The sequence below is a fragment of the Narcine bancroftii genome, chromosome 3, assembly GCF_036971445.1.
Source record: "Narcine bancroftii isolate sNarBan1 chromosome 3, sNarBan1.hap1, whole genome shotgun sequence".
Classification (NCBI taxonomy): domain Eukaryota; kingdom Metazoa; phylum Chordata; class Chondrichthyes; order Torpediniformes; family Narcinidae; genus Narcine; species Narcine bancroftii.
In genome coordinates, this window is record NC_091471.1 from 12,737,151 (window position 1) to 12,759,139 (window position 21,989).

At 41.8% G+C, this 21,989-nt stretch overlaps 1 protein-coding gene across 1 annotated transcript in view; it reads right to left on the minus strand.

Annotated features, from left to right (window-relative positions):
• Positions 1–21,989, minus strand: part of LOC138756974 (dedicator of cytokinesis protein 2-like) — a 1,510,503-nt gene that overhangs the window by 1,018,153 nt on the left and 470,361 nt on the right. Inside the window, 1 exon segment of the mRNA XM_069923500.1 lies at positions 12,311–12,400. Within this exon segment, the coding sequence (XP_069779601.1) occupies positions 12,311–12,400 (90 nt within the window).

The window sequence follows — 21,989 nt, forward strand, 5'->3', positions numbered from 1 at the left end:
GCAGGTTTATTGGGACCAGCTGAACAATGGTCAGCACAGACTAGAAGGGGTGAATGGCCTGTTTTCCATGCTGTAGTGTCTATGGTTCTAAAAGAAAAAGATAATAATAACAGTATAGTCAAAGAAAAGGTAAAAAAAAGAAACCTGTTTACCAAAATATCACCACCATTCACTCAACTTTGCCTTTTCAATATCATTAATTTACTTATCCAAAGGAGTTAGTGAAGTTTCATGAGGTTCATGGAAAATGCTTTATAAATTAATACCTACAGTATGTAAGTATGGGCACCAAGTTTTCAAAAATGTATCATATTTATTCCTTAAATTACATGCCGTCCTTCACTTCCTGGATGGGAACCTGATTTCCATGTCACTGCTATACATTATCTTACAACTGCTAATGCAAATTTCACAAATTCCTTTTGAAAAAAATTTCAATTTCAATTTTATCACCAAAATATTACCCAATAAAAAAAAAATGTTTGGGTCTTGTGGATATTTAACTCCCGTAACTTGTTCTAGAAATTTTCCTAATTCGTTATATATATTAATGATCTAGATGATGGGGTGGTGAATTGGATTAGTAAATATGCAGACGATACTAAGATAGGTGGAATAGTGGATAATGAAGAAGGTTTTCAAGGATTGCAGAGGGATTTGGGCTGCTTAGAAAAGTGGGCTGAAAAATGGCAGATGGAATTTAATGCTGATAAGTGTGAGGTGCTTCATTTTGGTCAGAAGAATCAGAACAGGACATACGTGGTAAATGGGAGAGCATTGATGAATACAGAAGAGCAGAAAGATTTAGGAGTAACGGTACATCGTTCCCTGAAGGTAGAAACTCACGTGAATAGGGTGGTGAAGAAGGCTTTTAGTATGCTGGCCTTTATCAATCATTGCATGGAATATAGGAGTTGGGAGGTGATGTTGAGATTGTATAAGACGTTGGTGCGGCCTAATTTGGAGTTCTGTGTGCAGTTCTGGTCGCCTAATTATAGGAAGGATATAAACAGAGTGGAGAGAGTGCAGAGAAGGTTTACCAGAATGTTGCCTGGGTTTAAGCATCTGGAGTATGGGGAGAGATTGGACAGATTAGGTCTTTATTCTTTGGAGCGTAGAAGGTTGAGAGGGGATTTGATAGAAGTATTTAAGATTATGAAAGGGATAGACAGAGTGGATGTGGATAGACTATTTCTGTTAAGAGGAGGAAAGATTAAAACAAGAGGACATGAGTTAAGAATTAAGGGGCAGAGGTTTAGAGGTAACATGAGGGGAAACTTCTTTACTCAGAGAGTGGTAGCCGTGTGGAATGAGCTTCCGGGAGAAATAGTGGCGGTGGAGTCAATTGTATTATTTAAGAAAAGGTTGGACAGGTCTATGGATGAGAAGAAGATGGAGGGTTATGGGCATTGTGCAGGGAGGTGGGACTAGAGAGGGGTGTTTGGTTCGGTGCGGACTAGAAGGGCCTAATGGCCTGTTTCCATGCTGTAAATCGTTATATGTTATATGTTATCCAAAATGACCTCAATTTTGAACATGATCATGTTGAGTCTAAAAAAGATTACCTATCTCTCGACTGCACCTAAAACATCTATCAGATAGATCTGATTTTAATCCATTTGATTTTTGATGTGAAAGATACAATTGATGGAAAAAATAATTCTGACCCAATCCATATCTAACATTTATTGTATTTTCCATACTGCCATTACATAATTCCTGCCAATTTTTCTCCACAATATTTGTATTCAAATCCATTTCCCATCTCTGTCTAGATCTGTCGATTCCCTGCTTCAAAGTTCCCTTTTGCAATAATATATTCATAACAGATAAAAGTTTCTTAATAGATCTATTGCAAATCAAAGTTGCTATTTTACTTCTTTCAGGCAGTAACATTGTTGGACCCAATTTATCTCATGAATATGCTTTTATTTGATGATAACTTAATATCGTATCATTTTCTATCCCATATTTAGTTTTTAATTGGTCCAATGATATTAAATTTTTTATTCATAACAATCTGCTATATTTCTAATTCCTTTAGAGAACTAAATAGTGAAAAGTTGGTTATTTATAGTAAATGGTATAAGTGTGTTTTGATTCAAAGGCATTCAAATTAACCCAAAATTGCTCATTTCCATTTCATTATTTCCTTTCTTCCATAAATTAATCAGGAGCTTCAAAAGTGGTGTATCCCTGTCTCCAGATATTAACCTTGGTTCCCATTCATATATAAAATCTGTTGGAGTCTTCTCTCCTATCTTATCCATCTCTATCTTAATCCATGCTGGTTTCTCTCCCTCTTTGAATAAAGCAAGAAACCTCATTTGTGTACCTTTATAATAATATTTAAAATTTGGAAGTTGCAAACTTATTCTTATTTCTATGTTAATTTATTTCCTGAAGTCAACGATCAGCTCCTTAATTTTGGTGACATTGAGGTCAAGGCTGTTGTTGATGCGTTCTGTCAAGTTTTCATTCTCCATCCTGCATGCCGATTCATCCTTTATACAACCCATCACTGATTAAGGTCGTAGGTGCAGAGTAGAGCGGGGGCTAAGGACACAGTCCTGTCAAGCTCCAGTACTGATGGAGATTGTGGAGGAGATGTTCTTCACTGATTGTGGTCTGAAGCTGAAGAAATCCATGATCCAATTGCGCAGTGGGGTGTTAACTCCCAGGACTTGGGGTTTGCTGATCAGTTTTGAGGAGATAATGGAGTTAAATGCCAAAATGTAGTTGAGAAAGACCATCCTGATGAATGTATTTTTGCTGTCCAGGTGTTCAAGGGTTTGGTGTAGATTCAGTGAGATGGCCTGTTTGAAACAGATGGGTACCATGCCCTGCTGGAGTGTGCTATTGAAGATATCCATGAATACCTTGGTAAGTTGGTCAGCCACAGACCTTCAATACTCAGCCAGGTTCTCCATCTGGGCCGGATGCTTTCCTCGGATTCACTCTCTAGAAGGCAGCATGCACGTCCTCCTCAGATACAGACAAGATGGGATCATCAGGGGACATGGGGATGCGGAGGGGTGGCTCTTCGCTATTACTGTCGTCAAATCAGGCGCAGAAGGCATTGAATTCCTCTGGGAAGGAAGCTTTGCCATCTGCTATTTTTCCAGATTTGGTTTTGTAACAGGTTATGGCATTTAGGCCATAACTTGGAGACAGGCTCAGATTCAAAACATCAGTGATATAGCTTTACCTCCTAAGGACACTATAAGACTGGTTTAGCTCCTCAATAATTTCTGGGTTTTTACTTTTTTATAACATTCATACAGCCATGTAAAGAGCACAATTTAGAGACAATAAGATTATAATGAAAAGGAAAATCCATTAGCAAGAGCAGCATGAGAACATTGTTGTGGGGTTCATTCAAGACCCTGATGCGTGTGAGGAAGAAAGCCAGTTAGTGCATGCTTTCACACCCTTGAGCTGATGGGAGGAGAGAGAAGAGATTATGTCCAGGGTGTGATGGGTCCTTCAGTATGTTGGCCACATTTCCTAGGCAGCAGGAAATGTAGATGGAGTCCAGAGAAGGGAGGAAAGTTTGATACCTGATGACTGAAGGAATGAAGAGTTCATTGCTACATCCATAAGTACAAGATGCAGGTGCGGTGAAAATTTTACCGGGCACAGTACATAAGACATGAAACACACAAGGAGACAAAGGGAAGATAACAAAATGGAAAACAGGGGTTGTAGGATTTGGGGAAGCAGGATGTTAAGTGGAGCCAAGTCCATGGTCAGATCAGCCATGAACTAATTGAATAGCAGAACATTAGAGAGTCATCTCCTGCTTCTATTTCTTACTGCTCAAATAATAAACCCTCTCAGTGCAAAAATATGCTGAGTCAGTAATGCTGTAAGTGGATGATTTATTGCTTTTTATTTCTAATCTTCAGACCACATTGCCCTTCTGTTTTCTTTAATTTCTCATTTCAGTCAATTTTCAGGTTACAAGTTATATGAGTGAGTTTTTTCCTTTGAATAATTTGGCACCAATAAATACTAAACTTCCTTTTAAAATTGTAAGAAATGAATTTAGGTGTAACAATTAGTAAAAACCATGGAAACTTGTTCAGAGGAAATTTTCTCACCTTAATCAAACACGTGAAAGGTGCGTGATCAAATTGGTCACCCCTTTCTTTATCATTGGTTGGAAAAATCAATTCTATTAATATGAATATGTTACCTAAATTGTTCAAGCTTTGCCTGTTTTCATTCCTAAGTCTTTGTTTTTAATTCCCTTGATTCAATCTTATCTTCTTAGATATGGAAGAATAAACATCTTCGCCTAAAAAAGTCCATTTACTAAAGCTTTTTTTTTTAAATGGAGGTTTCACTTTACCAAACTTTACTTTTTATTATTGGGCAGTCAATGTATGAGACAATATGTGAGACATTTTGGTCATATTATATTAACCGTGAAGACTGTCCAATATGGATCTCTCTGGAATCTTAGTCTGTTACAAAATTTTCTCTCATTTCTCTTCCCGGATCCTCATTTTCTATATATTTAATTAAAGTAACAAATAATCCAGTGGTTAAACATTCTTTGAGAATCTGGATACAATTCAGAAAACACTTTGGTTTAATGAGATTTTCTCTCTCTAGTCCTGTTTTTTTTTTCTAATTATTTCTTTAAACCTTCCATCACTGATATAACTTTTAAAGAATGGTATCGTTTGGGCACTAAATGTTTTAAAGTTTGTCGAGAGGAATCCTGCTTCCGTTGAACAACTTTCAGTTAAATACAGTCTACTCATTTTTTTTGTTATCTTCAGATAAGAAATTTTTACTATCTCAATTACATACATTTTCTAAGAGGGCTGACAAAAATTTAATTGATGCAATTTTTAATTTTCAAGCTTTCCATAATGTTTGAATATCTAACACTTACGCTGTTGGGAATAAGAGAGGCTCCCTCAGATAAATTTTTTTAAAAGCCTGGTAACAGGACCTAGAACTTTAAATTCTAAAAGAAACTTGAAAGTAATTTTCAAATTGGTTAATATCTCTTCTTTATGTGCCTGTCACTCTCTCCTACAATTTAAAGTTGTCCATAGGGCTCACATGTCCAAAGTAAAACTTTCTCCTTTTTTATGTGGAAATATCTCCTCATTGTGATAAATACAAGAATGGAGAAACTTTATTAATTCATATCATTTGGACATGCCAGATTTATGAAAAATATTGGATTGAAGTATTTCAAATTTCCTCTGCACTTTTTGACATTAACTTTAAACCTCATCCCCCAAATTGCTTTATTTGGTATTTTTGGAGAGGGTGCCGTAACATTAATGACATCTGAGCTTTTATTTCTCTCATGGCTAGGCGGGCGGTATTGCTCAAATGGAGGAACATTACCCCGCCTAATCACACTCAATGGCCACATGATGTCATGACGTGTTTTTAACATAAAGAGGGTTAGATGCTCAATTTCCAACTTGAATTCAAATTTTCGAACAATGTGGAGACACCTTTTGAACTACTTTTATAATCTTTGATTTGTTGTGAAGGTAGAGCTGTTGACTAATGAGGTAATTTATCACTCAAATAAGAATTCTCACTTCCTTTCCTTTTTTTTGGCCAAACAGCTTCTTTCTTGGTGGTAGGTTTAGATTTTTTTTAGATATAATAAAATAATATAATATCAATACAATAAACTCTGGAGAACCTTGGATGAAATTATATGACTTAAGTACAATTTAAAAAAAAAATAACATATGTACTCAATATTTTTGGATGCAAAATTGATCCCCCAGTATCAAAGATCAATTGAGCGGCACTGTTGACCGTATTGGTTAGCACAAAGGCTGACAGCAGCTGGAACAAAATCACCATTGAGCATTGCATGCCAGGTTTTAGGTTTCTGCAGCTTCTGCCGGCAAGATCATCCTTCACCTTCACTGATACCTTCTGTTCAACGTAACGCTTTACTAAACCCGTGAGATTCAGCTCATTCAAACTCCACCTGCACTTGAATCATCTTTCAAATGTGAAAACAAATTGAAAATGACTGAACAACAATTTTATTTTTTTTCCCCACATTCCATTTCTTTTCAAAGAGATGTTGTAATTTAAAAAAAATCTCTGAACATTTTCCATGAGAGCTTGACATAGAATCAGTTAAATTCAGTTGAAGGGGTCACATACCCTGGGACTGCCATCACCTCCTAAGATCATAGAGTGAGGGTAAATCCCTCTGTTCTTATCTGAAAGATCAGATTTGTAAACACTCCTCTCCATGATGCAAGATGGTGCTTTAGACATACGTACACACATGCAAATATGCATACATAAGTCATACTGCACGGTAACAGGCCCTATTTGCCCATGAGCTCGTGCCACCCAATTACACCAACAACGTTTTATGAATGGTGGGAGGAAACCCACGCAGACACGAGGAGAACGTACAAACTCCTTACAGGCAGTGCTGGATTTGAACCCAAGTCACTGATGCTGTAACAGTGTCGCGCTAACCGTTAGGCTAACATGCCGGCCCCTGCACTGTTGAACTAGACTTTCCTCATTCATACCATATCCTGCACTTGCATTCCATTGTAACTCTCTTCCCTGCACCTTTGCTTCTTCCTCTCCGTTCCTCCTCCCTCTCCCCTCACCTTTTTATTCAGGTGCCTGCCAGCAAATTTTTGTACACCTGATGAAGGGCCCAGGCACAAAACGCTAGTTACCCTTTGCTGCGTGACCTGCAGGATTTCTTCAGCTCATCTGCGCAATGCACTCAACCCCAGCGTCTGCAGACTTTCTTGTTTGACTTGCACTGTCTGTTGTACTCTGCATGGATTTACTTGCCTGGATAGCAAGCAAAACAAAATTTTTCACTGTAGATGTGACAATAAAAAATATACAGTTGTAGCTGACCGCTACAAAGAAACGCACACACTCACAGTGTGTCAGGTTAAGCTCACTCATTTTATTAGGGCTGGAATGGCTGCTTTTATACTGTTCAAGTTCCAGCCGTTTTTGCTGATTGACTGAGTCAGCCCTATGAATAACAATAGCAGGGGAGAACGTCCACGCATATGAATGCCTTTCCTCCCCAGTCTGTTTCTGCTGAGTTAGCTGGGCAGCTTGACTAACACCATTTGGTGTCTGATGCTGCCCCAGCTTGTACCCCCGCCAGTTCGTTGTCCTGGGAGTCACTTTAGCGATCTCTGTCTGCGTCTGCTGCCACTCGATGTGCCGGCCTGATATCTGCCATTGCAGGCCGCCACATGACCCACCCCCCAGAACTGGCGCTACAATCTATAGTGTTTGTCGGTATAGTCCCCAAAGTCTTTTGTGTTCTGCCTCTGTGTCGAGCTGTTGGTGTCTCCACAGGTTCTGCTGGGCTTGTGTGGGCAGGCTTGAGTCTATCTGTAGTGAAGACCTTCGGTTTACCACCGATGTCCAGCTCAAAGGTGGCTCCGTTGTTCCGGATGACTTGAAAGGGTCCTTTGTATGGCTTCTGCAGTGATGAACAGTGGGGTCTTCTGTGTACAAACACGCACTCACAGTCCTTGAGTTCTTTGGGGATATTGGACTTGGCTTGTCCGTGTCTGGAGGGTGGGATCGGAACCAGGTTACCGACCTTTTCACGCAGCCTGTCCAGGAAGGTGGTTATCGCCTCCTGCTGTCCTCTGGCCTGAGGAACGAAATCCCCGGGAACCATGAGTGGGGCTCCGTAGACGAGTTCGGCGGAGGATGCGTGGAGGTCTTCTTTCGGCGCTGTTCGGATCCCCAGTAGTGCCCATGGTAGCTCGTCCACCCAGTTGGGCCATTGAGTCTGGTCATGAGGGCAGTCTTGAGGTGACTGTGGAAAAGCTCCACCATGCAATTGCGGACCGCCACACAGTAAAAATTCAATGCTGGAGGAACTCAGCAGGTCAAACAGTGCACTTTATGCAGCTACTGGTAACCAATGTTTCGGGCTTCAGCCCTTCGTCAAGTTATGTCAAAATGCTGGCAGACAGTGTATGCTGACTTGCGTGTTTTACAAACAATGTACCGTGTTGACTGTGAACCCCTCAAGTAATTCTCCCCTTAATTTCTTCTGCTCTAGTGTGAATTATCCCAGCTTCTCCATGCAGCTGGATGAGAGTCCTGTTAACTATTCACATGACTTCAATCTCATCCCTCCGCCCCCCCTCCACTCCTCCCCACAGCCCAAAGAGTGATGCCCTGGGAAAAAAAAACACCTGCTGCATCAAAACCAGTGGCTGATATGTTCCTTTATTAATTGTCTTCCTTTTTTATAATTAAAAAAATCTCTAAAAATCATTCCTTTGAATGGGCGACTGATCACAACACAATTTGATTAATAGAACTGAGAGGAAAAAAATAATTTAATCGTAGTGGCCACCCGCCCACCAGCCACCTGAACTTAAATGGCTGTCAGGAGAGCCGGTAGCCAGTGTGTTCTACTGAAACCAAAACATAAATGAGATGGAGACACCAAAAGCTCGACGCAGAGGCAGATCACAAAAGACTTTGGGGACTATACCTACAAACACTATAGACTGTAATGCCAGTTCTGGGGGGGGTGGGTCATGTGGCGGCCTGCAATGGCAGATATCGGGCCGGCACATCGAGTGGCAGCAGACGCAAACAGAGATCGCTAAAGCGACTCCCAGGTCAACGAACTGGCGGGGGTAGAAGCTGGGGCAGCATCAGACCAACAGCCCTAAAGCGGCGTTAGTCAAGCTGCCCAGCTAACACAGCAGAAACAGACTGGGGAAGAAGGGCATTCACCTCAGAAACACCTTGATAAAGAAGCAGAGTACCTCACCTCTATGAAAACAGGCCGGCTGGGCAAGAGACTGAATGCAAGATTTGATTTGCTGGCATTAACGCAATCATAAGATCACAAGATATCGGAACATGAGTTCAGGAATCGGCCTATTCAGTCTGCTCTGCCACTCTCAAAATGAGAGGATCCATCCTCGCTCTCAGACCCACTCCCCGCCTTTCTCCCTGTGACCCTTGATCTCCTGTCAATCTCTGCCTTAAACGCAGCCAACAACCTCACTTCCATGGCCGCCTGTGGCAACATGTTTCACAGACTCAGAACCCTCTGGCTTAATACATTTTTCCGCATCATTTTTAAAAAATTGACGCCCCTTTTACCCTGAAGTTGTGCCCTTCTCACCATGGGGAACATCCTTGCCACATCTATTCTGTCCAGGTTTTTCAGCATTCGAAATGTCTCTTTGAGGTTCCCCCCCCCACCCCCCACACCGCCTTATCTTTTTACACCCCAGTCCAAGACCTGACAAATGTTCCTTATGTGTTAACATTTTCATTCCTGGTATCATTCAAGTAAATCTCTGAATCCTTTCCAACGCCCGTATGTCTTTTCTCAAATAAGGTACTGAAAACTGTACACAAAACTCCAAGTGAGGTTTCACCAGTGCCATAGAGAGTCTCAACACTACATCCCTGCTCTTATTCGCTATTCCTCAAGAAATTAATCCCAGCATTACATTCACATTCTTCCCCACCGACTCAACCTGGAGGTTAAACTTTAGGGTGTCCTGCACGAGGTCTCCCAAGCCGGAGCTGATCAAAAAACAATTAAAAATCCTAATGTTACTAGTGGTATTTTTCCCCCACCAGCCACCACCCCCCTCCCTATGCCCCACCTCAATACCCATTTCTATAAAATCCCCTGTATTGAGAGTCAGTATCAGAATGAATCTGGGTAACCGGGGAAGAGTGGGGGTGGGGGAGCGTGGGGGTAGGGGGGGTGGAACAGGCAAATCTACGCAAAATAGCGCCTATGGCAGGGGTGGCCAATGCATTAAAATAAACGGCAACAAGGAGATCTCGCGAGACCTGACCTTGGTGGCCGCCATGTTGTATTTGGTGTTGTATAATTAAGAGCGGACGGTAGGTTGAGGAAGGAGGATGACTGTACTGGCTGTGAAAGAAACTGCCTCTCAGTCGGGTAGGGGAAGGGGGGGGGGGCTGTATTTAATAGGCGGCCTCTGTTAAATTCCCCACTAGTTAAAATTCCTCGCTTGTTTATTTTGCCTTCTTTTACAGAGGTGCCGTCGCAGCGCTGAGGTGAGCTCCAGCAGCACTCCACCCCTGCCCCCAAGTCCGTTTGCACCTCAGAATTTTGAATTTTGTCCCCATCTAAATTATAGTCTGCCTGGCTATTTCTTCTCCCAAAGTGCACTTTCCAACATTGTATTTCATCTGACACTCTTTTTCCCTAATCTAACCCAGGCTCCCTGCAGCCTTTCCGTATTCTCAGCACCACCCACCCTACCACCTATCATCTGCAAATTTAGCCACAAATTGATCTATTCCACTATCCAAATAATTTATATACAACACAAAATGAAATGACCCCGGCACTAATCCCTGTGGAGCATTACAGGGTAACTGGTAGCCAACCAGAATTGGATCCCTACTCTCTGTTTCCTGCCAATCATCCATTGCTCTGCCCATGCTAGTATTCTCCTTTTAATTCCATGGGCCATCAACTTATTTTGCAGCCTTCTGTGTGGCTCCTTGTCGAAGGACTTTTGAAAGTCCAAATGCACAACATCCACTACATCTGCCCTGTCGATCCAACTTGTGATCTCTTCAAAAAATTTCAGTCTATTCGCCAGGCATAATATTACTTTAGGAAACCATGCTGACTTGGGCATATCTTGTCATGTGCATTTCAGTTCTCCGTAACCTCATCCTTGACAATCCACCCCAACAGCTTCCCAACCACCGAAGTCAGGTTAATATGCCTGTCATTTCCTTTCTGCACCCTCCCTCCCTACTAATGGCCTTGCATTCTGCAGTAAATCTGCTTGCCTTTCACTGTCTCTCTGCAGCAAAGGAGAGGCCTCATACTGAAATGGGTTGAAATGTTGAGTGTCACATGCTCAGGGATGCAGAGGAATGCTCTTTTGTGTGTGCTATCCAGGCTGATTGCAAGTAATCGCCACCCTCCAGCACTGCTCTGGCTCCACAATCAGGCGTTCACAAAAACACGATAATATGGTTAATTGATGGCAATGGCACTTTTAGACTTCAACATTAGCATAAACATTATGCATAAACATTAGCATAAACATTAACATAAACATTAGCATAAACATTAACATAAACATTAACATAACTTAAAATAATTTGCAGCTTCCTCAAAGTCCTGCAATTGCCGAATGCACAGATTCCCAATGGACTTTATTTCATTTGAGAATCAAGACCTTTACTTCTGATCACTTTATTTTCCATGTTTATGAGAAAGTCCATGGAAACTCATTGAGCAAAAGACTATTTGCATTTAGAAATCAGTGACCTGTGAAATCGGAGAAAAATGAACAGAAAAACACAAGATAACCTCTGTGAAACACGTTAGGCTGCAGACACTGTGATTGTAGTCAACTCACCGAAATGCTGGAGGAGTTCAGCCGGTCTTTTCAGCACCCATAGGAGATGAAGATATACAGTATTGATGATGTTTCGGGCCAGATCCCTTCTTCAAGGAGGGTTCAGGTACAAAACATCAGCAATATGCAGATATAACAGGTTATGAAGAAGGCAGATGTATTGTTAGCCTTCATCGCTGGAAGAATTGAATCCAAGAGCAAAGAGGTCATGCTGGAACTGCACAACATGCTGGTGAGGCCGCACCTGGAGTACCGTGTACAGTTTGAGGAAGGACATACTGGCCTTGGAGGCAGTCTAGAGGAGGTTCGCCGGGTTGATCCCAGAGATGAGGAGGTTGACCTACGAGGAGAGACTGAATCGCCTGGGATTATACTCATTCGAATTCAGAAAATATGGGAGGAGATCTTAGAGAAACATATAAAATTATGGAAGGGATAGATAAGATAGAGGTAGGAAAATTGTTTTCACAAGTGAGAACTAGGGGACTCAGCCTCAAGATTCAGGGGAGTAGATTTAAGACGGAGATGAGGAGAACCTGTTTTTCCCAGGGAGTAGTGAATCTGTGGAATTCTCTGCCCAGGGAAGTGGTTGAAGCTACTTCATTAAACATATTTCATGTTCAGTTATAGAGATTTTTACATTAAAAATATAATTAAAGGATATGGGGAAGAGGTAGGTGGGTGGAGTCAAGTCAATGATCAGATCAGCCCAAAATCTTATTGAATGATGGAGCAGACTCGACGGTCCAGATGGCCGACTCCTGATCCTATCTCGTATGTTCTTATATCTCCTAAAAGATGCTGAAAAGACCAACCGAGTTCCTCCAGCATTTCAGTCTATCTACAGGATAACCTCACCCCAAAGGTCTCTGACCCACCTCTCAAAGCTCAAGAAGATAAGATCTTACCAGGGCATCAAACACCAGCTTGTCATATGTGCTGTCATCCGCAAACTCCATCATGATGCTGAAAAGAGCGTCCAACGTATCCTGGAGAAACTGGAGACACAAGGGGTGAACTTGGTCAGAGGGAAGTTTGTTCATGGTAACCTGTGGAGTCACTGCTTTTAACTCCAAAAGGTGCCAGAGTGTAGCTTCATTTTGTCAATCAATGTGTCAGGTAGCATCCATGGTGTAAGGTAAAACATCATGAGATGGGAATGTGTAGGGAGTTACCCTGTACAGGGCTGTAACAAGAAGGGGAGGTGTCCTTGTACTCCTGTTAGGTAAAACATCATGAGATGGGAATGTACAGGGCTGTAACAAGATGTGAATGCATCCTTGTACTTACAAGATAAGAGAGACATTGATGGATTGAGAGGCAGGAAGCTAGCAGGGAAAGGATAGCAACAGTTTTAGTCATTGGACAAGTAATGATATGATGATGTTCTAAGCACATATCCAAGGGTATAAAAAATCACCATTTTGCTGATAACGGCAGAATGCATTCTCCGACTAACATGGTTGGTCGCAAGTGTTACAATCCGGTAATAAAGAACAAAGAACCCTGATTTCGACTCAGCCTGGTGTTTGTCTCACTCATTCATGAACAAAGCAGACCTAACAATGGGCAGAAATGGACCGTCATTGTTCTGGGTCATGACTCTTTTAGGACTGGCTTGAATTTGTCAAGATAGGTCACCCCTGCTCTACTCAATATGCACCTCCAAATGTATGGCTCAGTACGACCACAACATTTACAAATTGGCTGATGATACCATGGTAGTGGGCTGTATAAAAAAAGGGCAGGAAGGAGATAAAAAATGTGGCTGAACCGTGCACCAACAACAATGTCACCAAAACCACATAATGATTTCAGGAAGGAAAAATCAGAGGTGTATGATCCAGTGATCATTGGGAGATCAGAGATGGAGAAGGTGAGCAAATTTAAGTTCTCAGGGGTCACTATCTTGGAGGATCTTTCCTGTACCCACCACACGAATGGCATCATGAAGAAAGCACATCAGTGCCCCTACTTCCTCAGGAGCTTGCGGAGATTCAGTATGACATCAGAATCCATGCCATACCCCTAAGAGGAAAGCCCTGCAAAAGCCCAGGATATCACAGGCAAAACCCCACAATTGAGAACATCTATAGAGAACGCTTGTCATCAAGGATCCACATTGCCCAGCACGCGATCTGTTCTGGCGGCTGCCATCAGGTAAGAGACAGAGGTGACACAAGTTTCACCAGGTTCAGGAATAGCTGCTATCTCTCCACCATCACACTCCTCAATGACAAACTCAATCAGAGACCATTTAAGGACCCTTACTTTTCCATTTTTTTGATTTTTTTCTCTCTCTGTATTGCAGTCAGTTTGTTCATATTTCTTTATGAGCACAATTAAGTACAGAAATTATGTACAGATTTTTGCACCATCAATAAGTAATAATTCAGGAAAACGAATCTCAGGGTTGTATGTGATGTTGTGCACGACTCTGACACTAAATCTGAACTTTAAACTTTGAACCATAATGTGGCAATTTAATGCCAAGTAAGAAATCTACTCCAAAATCTTCGAGTTTAGATTATCTGTAAACTCAATTTCCAGCACCACTGAACTGCCATTGGGGTTTGGGCTGAATAGACTGGTACTCAACAGAAATAACCCAATGTCGATGATCAATTAGGTGGTACAGTTACCATAGTGGTCAATGCAACACTATTACAGCGCCAGCGACCCAGGATTGAATCCAGCATCTGCATGGAATTTGTTTGTTCACACCATATCTTTATGGGTTTCTTCTCATTGATCTGCTTTTCTTCCACTCTCCAGAAACTTACAGGTTAATTGGGGTATTAAGACAGCTCAGGATCATGGGCCAGAAGGGCCTGTAACTGTGCTGTCTGTCAAAAAATAAAATAAAATGCAACTCATGGATTAATGGGTTGACATGAAACATTCTTTTGAGTGTATACACTGTTAGATTAAGATTTGAAGATAGAATCTTTTCCCCAGGGTGTTACGTGCTCCCATTTTTCAATTTTTTTAATTCTTTGTGTGGGACTGTCCGTTTAAGAGAATCATTTTTTTTCCACAGCACTGCAGTTTTTGGAAAGTGACTGTGAGTTGGCAGCAGGTATGTTCCTAAAATGGACCGATTTGAAGAGAAGCAAGTCAGTGTCACTAAATCCCAGGTGACCAACATATCGAAGAAGCAGTACACAGCTTTGCTCAGGGGCCATTTTAAGGAGACAGCACAGGAGCAAACAACTCTTGGAAGAAATACTGTGCTGGACTGGCCTCACCCGTGGTTATAGACAATCTGTCCGATTTCCTCCATTTTGTCATAGAGGAATGAGAAGATCACTCAGTGACCCAAAGAGTGAAGGTCACTTTTGTTCAACTGACCCACGGAAAGTGTTCCACTTGCAGATGAAATATTGGGCTTGGACAGTGACCAGTGTGAGAGTTTGGCTGACCCAAGGAAATGGTTCTGGAAGCTTTGTGAGCAGCACTGCTTCATGACCCCTGTGTCCAAGAAGAGGGGAGCTTTGGTTGGCACTCTTCTAAAAAGAACATTTCACTGGAAGCCACTCAATAAGAGTTTCGTGAGTTATAAATATTCTGCCACCCCAGTCTCCTTCACCTACTTCATGAACTGCTAATTCCATCTAAAGCCTGCATGTCGCATCCATCTAAGGTCTGTGTGTCTCATCCATCTAACGCCTGCGTGTTACATCCATTGAATGCCTGTGTGTGGCATCCATCTAACACCTGAGTGTCACATCAATTTGAAGCCTGAATGTCAACAATGAATTTCCGAGACTGAACTTTGAACTGCCTTCCTAAAATTAAGCCTTGAGCTGTAGTGGCTTGGAAAATTCCACACACACACCAGTATATTCGTGCATAGTTGGTGTTAATTTAGATAAGTGTAGATAAGTTTAAATAAGTTAGTTAACATAACATAGCATAACAATTACAGCACGGAAACAGGCCATTAGGCCCTTCTAGTCCGCACCGAACCAAACACCCCTTTCTAGTCCCACCTCCCTGCACAATGCCCATAACCCTCCATCTTCTTCTCATCCATATACCTGTCCAACCTTTTCTTAAATAATATAATTGACTCCGCCGCCACTATTTCTGCCGGAAGATCATTCCACACGGCTACCACTCTCTGAGTAAAGAAGTTCCCCCTCATGTTACCTCTAAACCTCTGCCCCTTAATTCTTAACTCATGTCCTCTTGTATTAATCTTTCCTCCTCTTAACGGAAATAGTCTATCCACACCCACTCTGTCTATCCCTTTCATAATCTTAAATACTTCTATCAAATCCCCTCTCAACCTTCTACGCTCCAAAGAATAAAGACCTAATCTGTCCAATCTCTCCCTATACTCTAGATGCTTAAACCCAGGTAACATTCTGGTAAACCTTCTCTGCACTCTCTCCACTCTGTTTATATCCTTCCTATAATTAGGCGACCAGAACTGCACACAGAACTCCAAATTAGGCCGCACCAACGTCTTATACAATCTCAACATCACCTCCCAACTCCTATATTCCATGCAATGATTGATAAAGGCCAGCATACTAAAAGCCTTCTTCACCACCCTATTCACGTGAGTTTCTACCTTCAGGGAACGATGTACCGTTACTCCTAAATCTTTCTGCTCTTCTGTATTCCTCAATGCTCTCCCATTTACCACATATGTCCTATTCTGATTCTTCTTACCAAAATGAAGCACCTCACACTTATCAGCATTAAATTCCATCTGCCATTTTTCAGCCCACTTTTCTAAGCAGCCCAAATCCCTCTGCAATCCTTGAAAACCTTCTTCATTATCCACTATTCCACCTATCTTAGTATCGTCTGCATATTTACTAATCCAATTCACCACCCCATCATCTAGATCATTAATGTATATAACGAACAACAATGGGCCCAATACAGATCCTTGAGGCATACCACTGGTCACCGGCCTCCAACCTGACAGACAATTATCCACTACCACTCTCTGGCCTCTCCCTTTCAGCCAATGTTCAATCCATTTGACTATCTCAAAATTTATACCTAAAGACTGCACCTTCCTAACTAACCTTCCATGTGGTACCTTATCGAAGGCCTTACTGAAGTCCATATAGACAACATCCACTGCGCTACCCTCATCCACATTCCTAGTCACCTCTTCAAAAAATTCAATCAGATTGGTCAAACATGACCTTCCTCCCACAAATCCATGTTGAGTGCTCCTGATCAGACCCTGTCTATCCAGATGTTTATAAGTACTATCTCTAAGAATTTTCTCCATTAATTTACCTACCACAGACGTCAAACTTACAGGCCGATAGTTGCCAGGCTTCCTCCTTGAACCCTTTTTAAATAACGGAACCACATGCGCAATGCGCCAATCCTCCGGCACTATCCCCATATCTAATGACATTTGGAAAATTACCGCCAGAGCCTCTGCTATTTCCTCCTTCACTTCTCTCAATGTCCTGGGGAAGAACCCGTCTGGTCCCGGAGACTTATCCACCTTTATATTCTTCAAAAGCCTTAAAACTACACCTTTTGTAATCTCTATATTCCCCATATTTACCCAATTTGCTTTTTTTATCTCACATCTCCCAATATCCTTCTCCTTAGTGAATACCGAAGAAAAGAAACTGTTCAATATCTCCCCCATTTCTCTAGGCTCCACACACAGTTTTCCGCTCTGATTTTCTAAGGGACCAATTTTGTCTCTAGCTTTCCTCTTACCATTAACATATTTGTAGATAATTGTTAATAATTTAAAATATTATTTTAAATATAACACCATCTGGGCCAATCTCTGGTGCTGCTGGCTGGTACATTACACTGGGTGAAAACATCACACACGAAAGGACAAGCCCCAGGCCTGAAACATTGGTTACCCCTTTACCTCCTATGTATACTGTGTGATCAGCTGTTTCTCCAGCTAGTGTGCCTACTATAGGGCATCTGTTTGAGGTGGGGGGGGGGTGGAGTGGAGGAATTGAAACGATATGTGTAAGGCAATTTTTTTAAAACAACAGAGAGAATTAGGGTGCCTGGAATTGGCTGCCAGGGGTAATGTGGCTGCATGGTAGCCACATTTAAGTCTTCTAGACATATTAGAGTGCAGGGAATAGAGGGATGGAGATCATTCACAGGCAAAAGAGTTTTAGTTTAATTTGGATATTATGTTTGGTGTGGACATGTGGGCTGAAAGGTCTGCCCCTGTACTCTGTGTTCTAGGCAAGGCTCCATATCATTCACTTTGGGCCATTCTCATAGACGTGTGGTGCAAAAATGAAGTAACTGGTGTATCAGGCATCACTATGTTTGATGTGGCGCATCACTGCAAGCTGAGCCCTGTGGAGAAATGCACCCAGAGAGAGCAACGGTAAAGCCCACTACTGAACTCAGCATTATAACAAAGGCAAACAGAGGGCGACGACTTTGTCCATGTGGTGGATGAGGAGCAGATCTTTTAACTTGGCCGAGATGGATGAAAACTTTTCAACTACAGAGGGTTTAAATTCCGTTCAATTTGATTTAACTGTTATGTACATGACAGCAGCAATAAAGATTAGCCCAGATGATATTATATTTAAAATAATATTTTTAATTATTAATCAAGAATTATACACCTACTCTAATTTAACTAAATTATCTAAACTTAATTAAATTTATATACAAAATTATCTGTCTTAAAAACTAACTATGCGTGAATATATTGGTGTGTGTGGAATACCCCAAACCAATACACCTCAAGACTCAATTCTTGAAAGGTAGCTCAATGTTCAGTTTCGGCACGTGGGCTTGAAATTGATGGGTCACACAGGTTTTAGGATGCCTGAGACACACACGCTTTAGAATGGTGAGGCATGCCAGACTTAAACGGGTCAAACATGCAGGATGGTGGAGACACGCAGGCCTTAGAATGGTGAGACTCGCAGGCTTTAAGATGGTTGAGACAGGCAGGCCTTAAATGGTTAGACATGCACTGAGATGGAAGGAGCAGTTCGTGAAGTGGGTGAAAGAGACCAGGGGTGACAGTAGATTGATTAACTCATGAAAAGCATTGCTTAGTTACTTCAGAGAAATGTCCTTTTTCGATGGGGACCTTCTTCAGCAATTGGAACCCCTTTTATGGGTCAGTCTAAGTGGAGTGCAGTACTGGTATTTCTTCTGCCAATAGAGAATCCTTTTTGCGGGTCAGTCGAGTAAAGTGCAGTATTTCTCCTGCCAAAAGAGAACCCTTTTTGCTGGTCATTCGAATAGAGTGCAGTATTTCTTCTGCAACTTTAAAACCCTTTTTTGGGGTCAGTCAAAGTGGTTTCTCATCCCTCTATGTTAACAGGAGGAACAGGACAGCCTGTCGATAACCACACAATGAGGTCAAGTGGGTTTTTCAATCCCACAAAGGAGATCGAAGAGATATTTCTCTTCCGCTGCCTTCTTAAAATGGCCTTTTGAACAAAATGTGCACTGCCTTTTTAAGAGGCTGGTCTTACGGTCTTTGCCCCTGACTTCTCCAGGCTGCTCCCCTTCATTCTACAAATGTATCAGCATTTTGGAACATTCTGTCTTCGAAGCCTGCGACTCGTTCACAGTCACTTTCCAAAACCTGCAGGCTTTTAAAGAGACAGACCCACACAATAAAATGCAAAACAACAGATTCCGTGACACGTGATCATGACAAAAATTTTGATTCTATTCCTGATTTTGGGAAGACATGGCAATCTTAATAGAGCAGCATTAATGCTATAAGAGGTACAGAGGAATATGAGTGATCAAATGAACCGAGCAGGTTGAAAAGGTATTACCAGAATGTTCTTATTTGGGATAGTCTGCATGCCTTTGTGAGGCTCACAAGCCTAATTCAGTTTTTTGAGGAGGTGTCAAAAGAAGTTAATGAAGGTAGGGAAATGGATGTGATGTATATAAATGTCAGTAAGACATTTCAGAAGGTTCTCATCCAGAAAGACATGAGGCATGGTATCGGTGCTCTGTGATTAGTCAGGGATGGCTTAAGGTAGGATGTGAGTGGGAAGGGAAGGTTGAGAATCACTGCTCTAGACCCAATTGTTATTGAAATATTTTGCTCGACAAAAATTGTCATCGGCCCATTTCCTTTCGAGTTATGAAACCATGCACATGATGAGTTAATTAGGTACGATTAGAACAGTGGTTTTCAAACTTTTTCTTTTTACCCACAGCCCACCTTAAACAATCCCTGACTAATCACAGGGCACCTATTGCATAGGGAATACTTGGAAGGATAAAGGTTGAGAACCACGGATATAAACCAACTTCACAACAATCTGAACCTTCCCTACCTCCCATCCATGACCTTTTTCTAACATCCATGTACCAAATAAAAGTCTTCTGAATGGCCTACCTGTGCCAGCTCCTCCACTACCCCTGGCAATGCATTCCAGGCACCCATTACTCTCTGTGTAAAATAACGTGCCCCTGATGCTTCCTCTAAACTTTCCTCCCCTACAGATGTTCTCTGGTGTTTGCTATTACTACAGTCACCCCAGGTAAAAAGGTGCTGACTGTCCCCTCTCTCTATGCCTCTCATCACCCTGTATCGCCAGTAAGGCACCTCTTATCCTTCGTCACTCGAAGGAGGGAAAACTTCTGTCAACCTTGCTTCACAAATCGCACACTACAATTCAGGCAACATTCAGAAAAATATCCTCTACCCTCTCTCTACATTCATTTTATTCAATTCACTCAATTTTCTGAAAGTGCCTTGAGCTTCTGATAAAAATTTTGTGTAGTTTATTCTTCATAGACCATTTTATACAATTATTTTAACAAACACTTTTGTTCAAATGGTTTTACCTGCAACAGGACTGAGTTAATGATAAATATCCTACTCTTCAGTGTTTAATGGTCGGCAGGAGTACATTTAAGAACTAATCATTTTGTATATCTTTTCCCAAAGTAGTTGAAAGGAACAGTGTTTCCAATATCTGTCATCTTTCGGTTAATGCAAGGATTTATTTTTATCTATAACGAGGTAGAAGCTGATTCTAGCCATTCAAACCCATGCTACCCAATTGGAGGCAAATTAACCTACAACCCCACCATTTTGGCAGGTTAAAGGTCACCAGAGCCACCTGGAGGAAACCCACACGGATACAGTGAGAACACAAATATTCTTTGCGGACAGTGGGGGATTTGAACACAGGTCACTGGCGCTGTAATAGCATTGCGCTAACCGCTGAGCTAACCGTACTGCCCCTCATTGGGAACCAGCCATTGGAAAGAGATATTAGGATTGGTGATCATAAAACTCTCGAGTTGAGGATCAGTTGAAATGTTGAGAATGAGGCAGAGAGGCAAATGTTATTTCAGAGCTAGGCTGATGAAACTTTGGCTGCCTGCAGCAAAATTAAAGAAGTTCACAGATAGGTCAGTGGAGTACGGAGATCTCAGAGTGGGAGAGAACCAGGGAGCCTTATTGCGACGATCATACATGTTTAAATCCAAGCCTTGCCATAACAGAGAATTTTAATTTTTAAAAAAATTTAGACATACACCACTGTAACATGTCAATTCGGCCCTACGAGTCCGTGCCACCCAATTTACACCATGGTACGTTTTTGAAGGAATGTAGATCAGCTCACAAAAATGAAAAATATCCACTGATAGGTGAGTTATTAATTTAATTTTCAAGGTGACAGTCCCTTCCGGCCCATGAGCCCGCACCGCACCCATGCGACCAATTAATCTGCAAACCCCGTCCGTCTTAGAAACGTGGGAGGAAATCAGAGCACCCGGAGGAAACCCATGTCGGTGCTGAGAGTGCAAACGCCTTCAAAACAGCTGGGTCACTGGGACTGTCGTAGCATTGAACTGACCGTGATGCTCAACGCGCCTCCCAATTTTAAAACAGAAAATGCTGGAAACATCTCAGCAAGTCAAGCGGCATCTTCAGAGAGCGGAGCTAAAATGAACATAGACCTGAGGTCAGCAAGCACAGTGCTGCCAGTCTTCATGTAGGTTAAGACGACACTGGAGTTTGGGATGCGTTAAAGCTATTTCTTGGCAACTTGTGAGAGCACAAGGCAAGTTCAGAAGAACAGAATTCCTCATGCATAATTATTCTGCAAAGAATATATGGAACAAAAGAAAACTCTTGAAGACCAACATTAAGACATTTAGACAGAAGGTGTCTTCAGATGCAAAGATGGAATCCGGAACATTCGCAGGATTTCGCAGCATGGCAACAAGGCCCTTTGGCCCAACATGTCCATGCCAAACAAGTTTTCCATCCAACTTTCTCCCGTTTGCCTGCTTTCAACCCAGATCTCTCAAAACCTTCCCTGCTCATGGTCAGAATCAGAATCAGAATTTATTGTCATGAACAAGCCATGAAATTTGTTTTTTTGCGGCAGAATCACAGAACAAACATTCATATTATAACCACCTTACAACAATAAATAAACAAATTAATAGGGCACAAAAAGTAAGGTCGTGTCTTTGGTTCATTGATCATTCAGGAATCTGATGTCAGCAGGGAAGAGGCTGTCCTTGTGCCACTGAGTGCTCGTCTTTGAGGATAGAGGCTGCTTTTTTAAGACACCGCCTCATGTAGATGTCCTCGATGGAGTGAAGTCT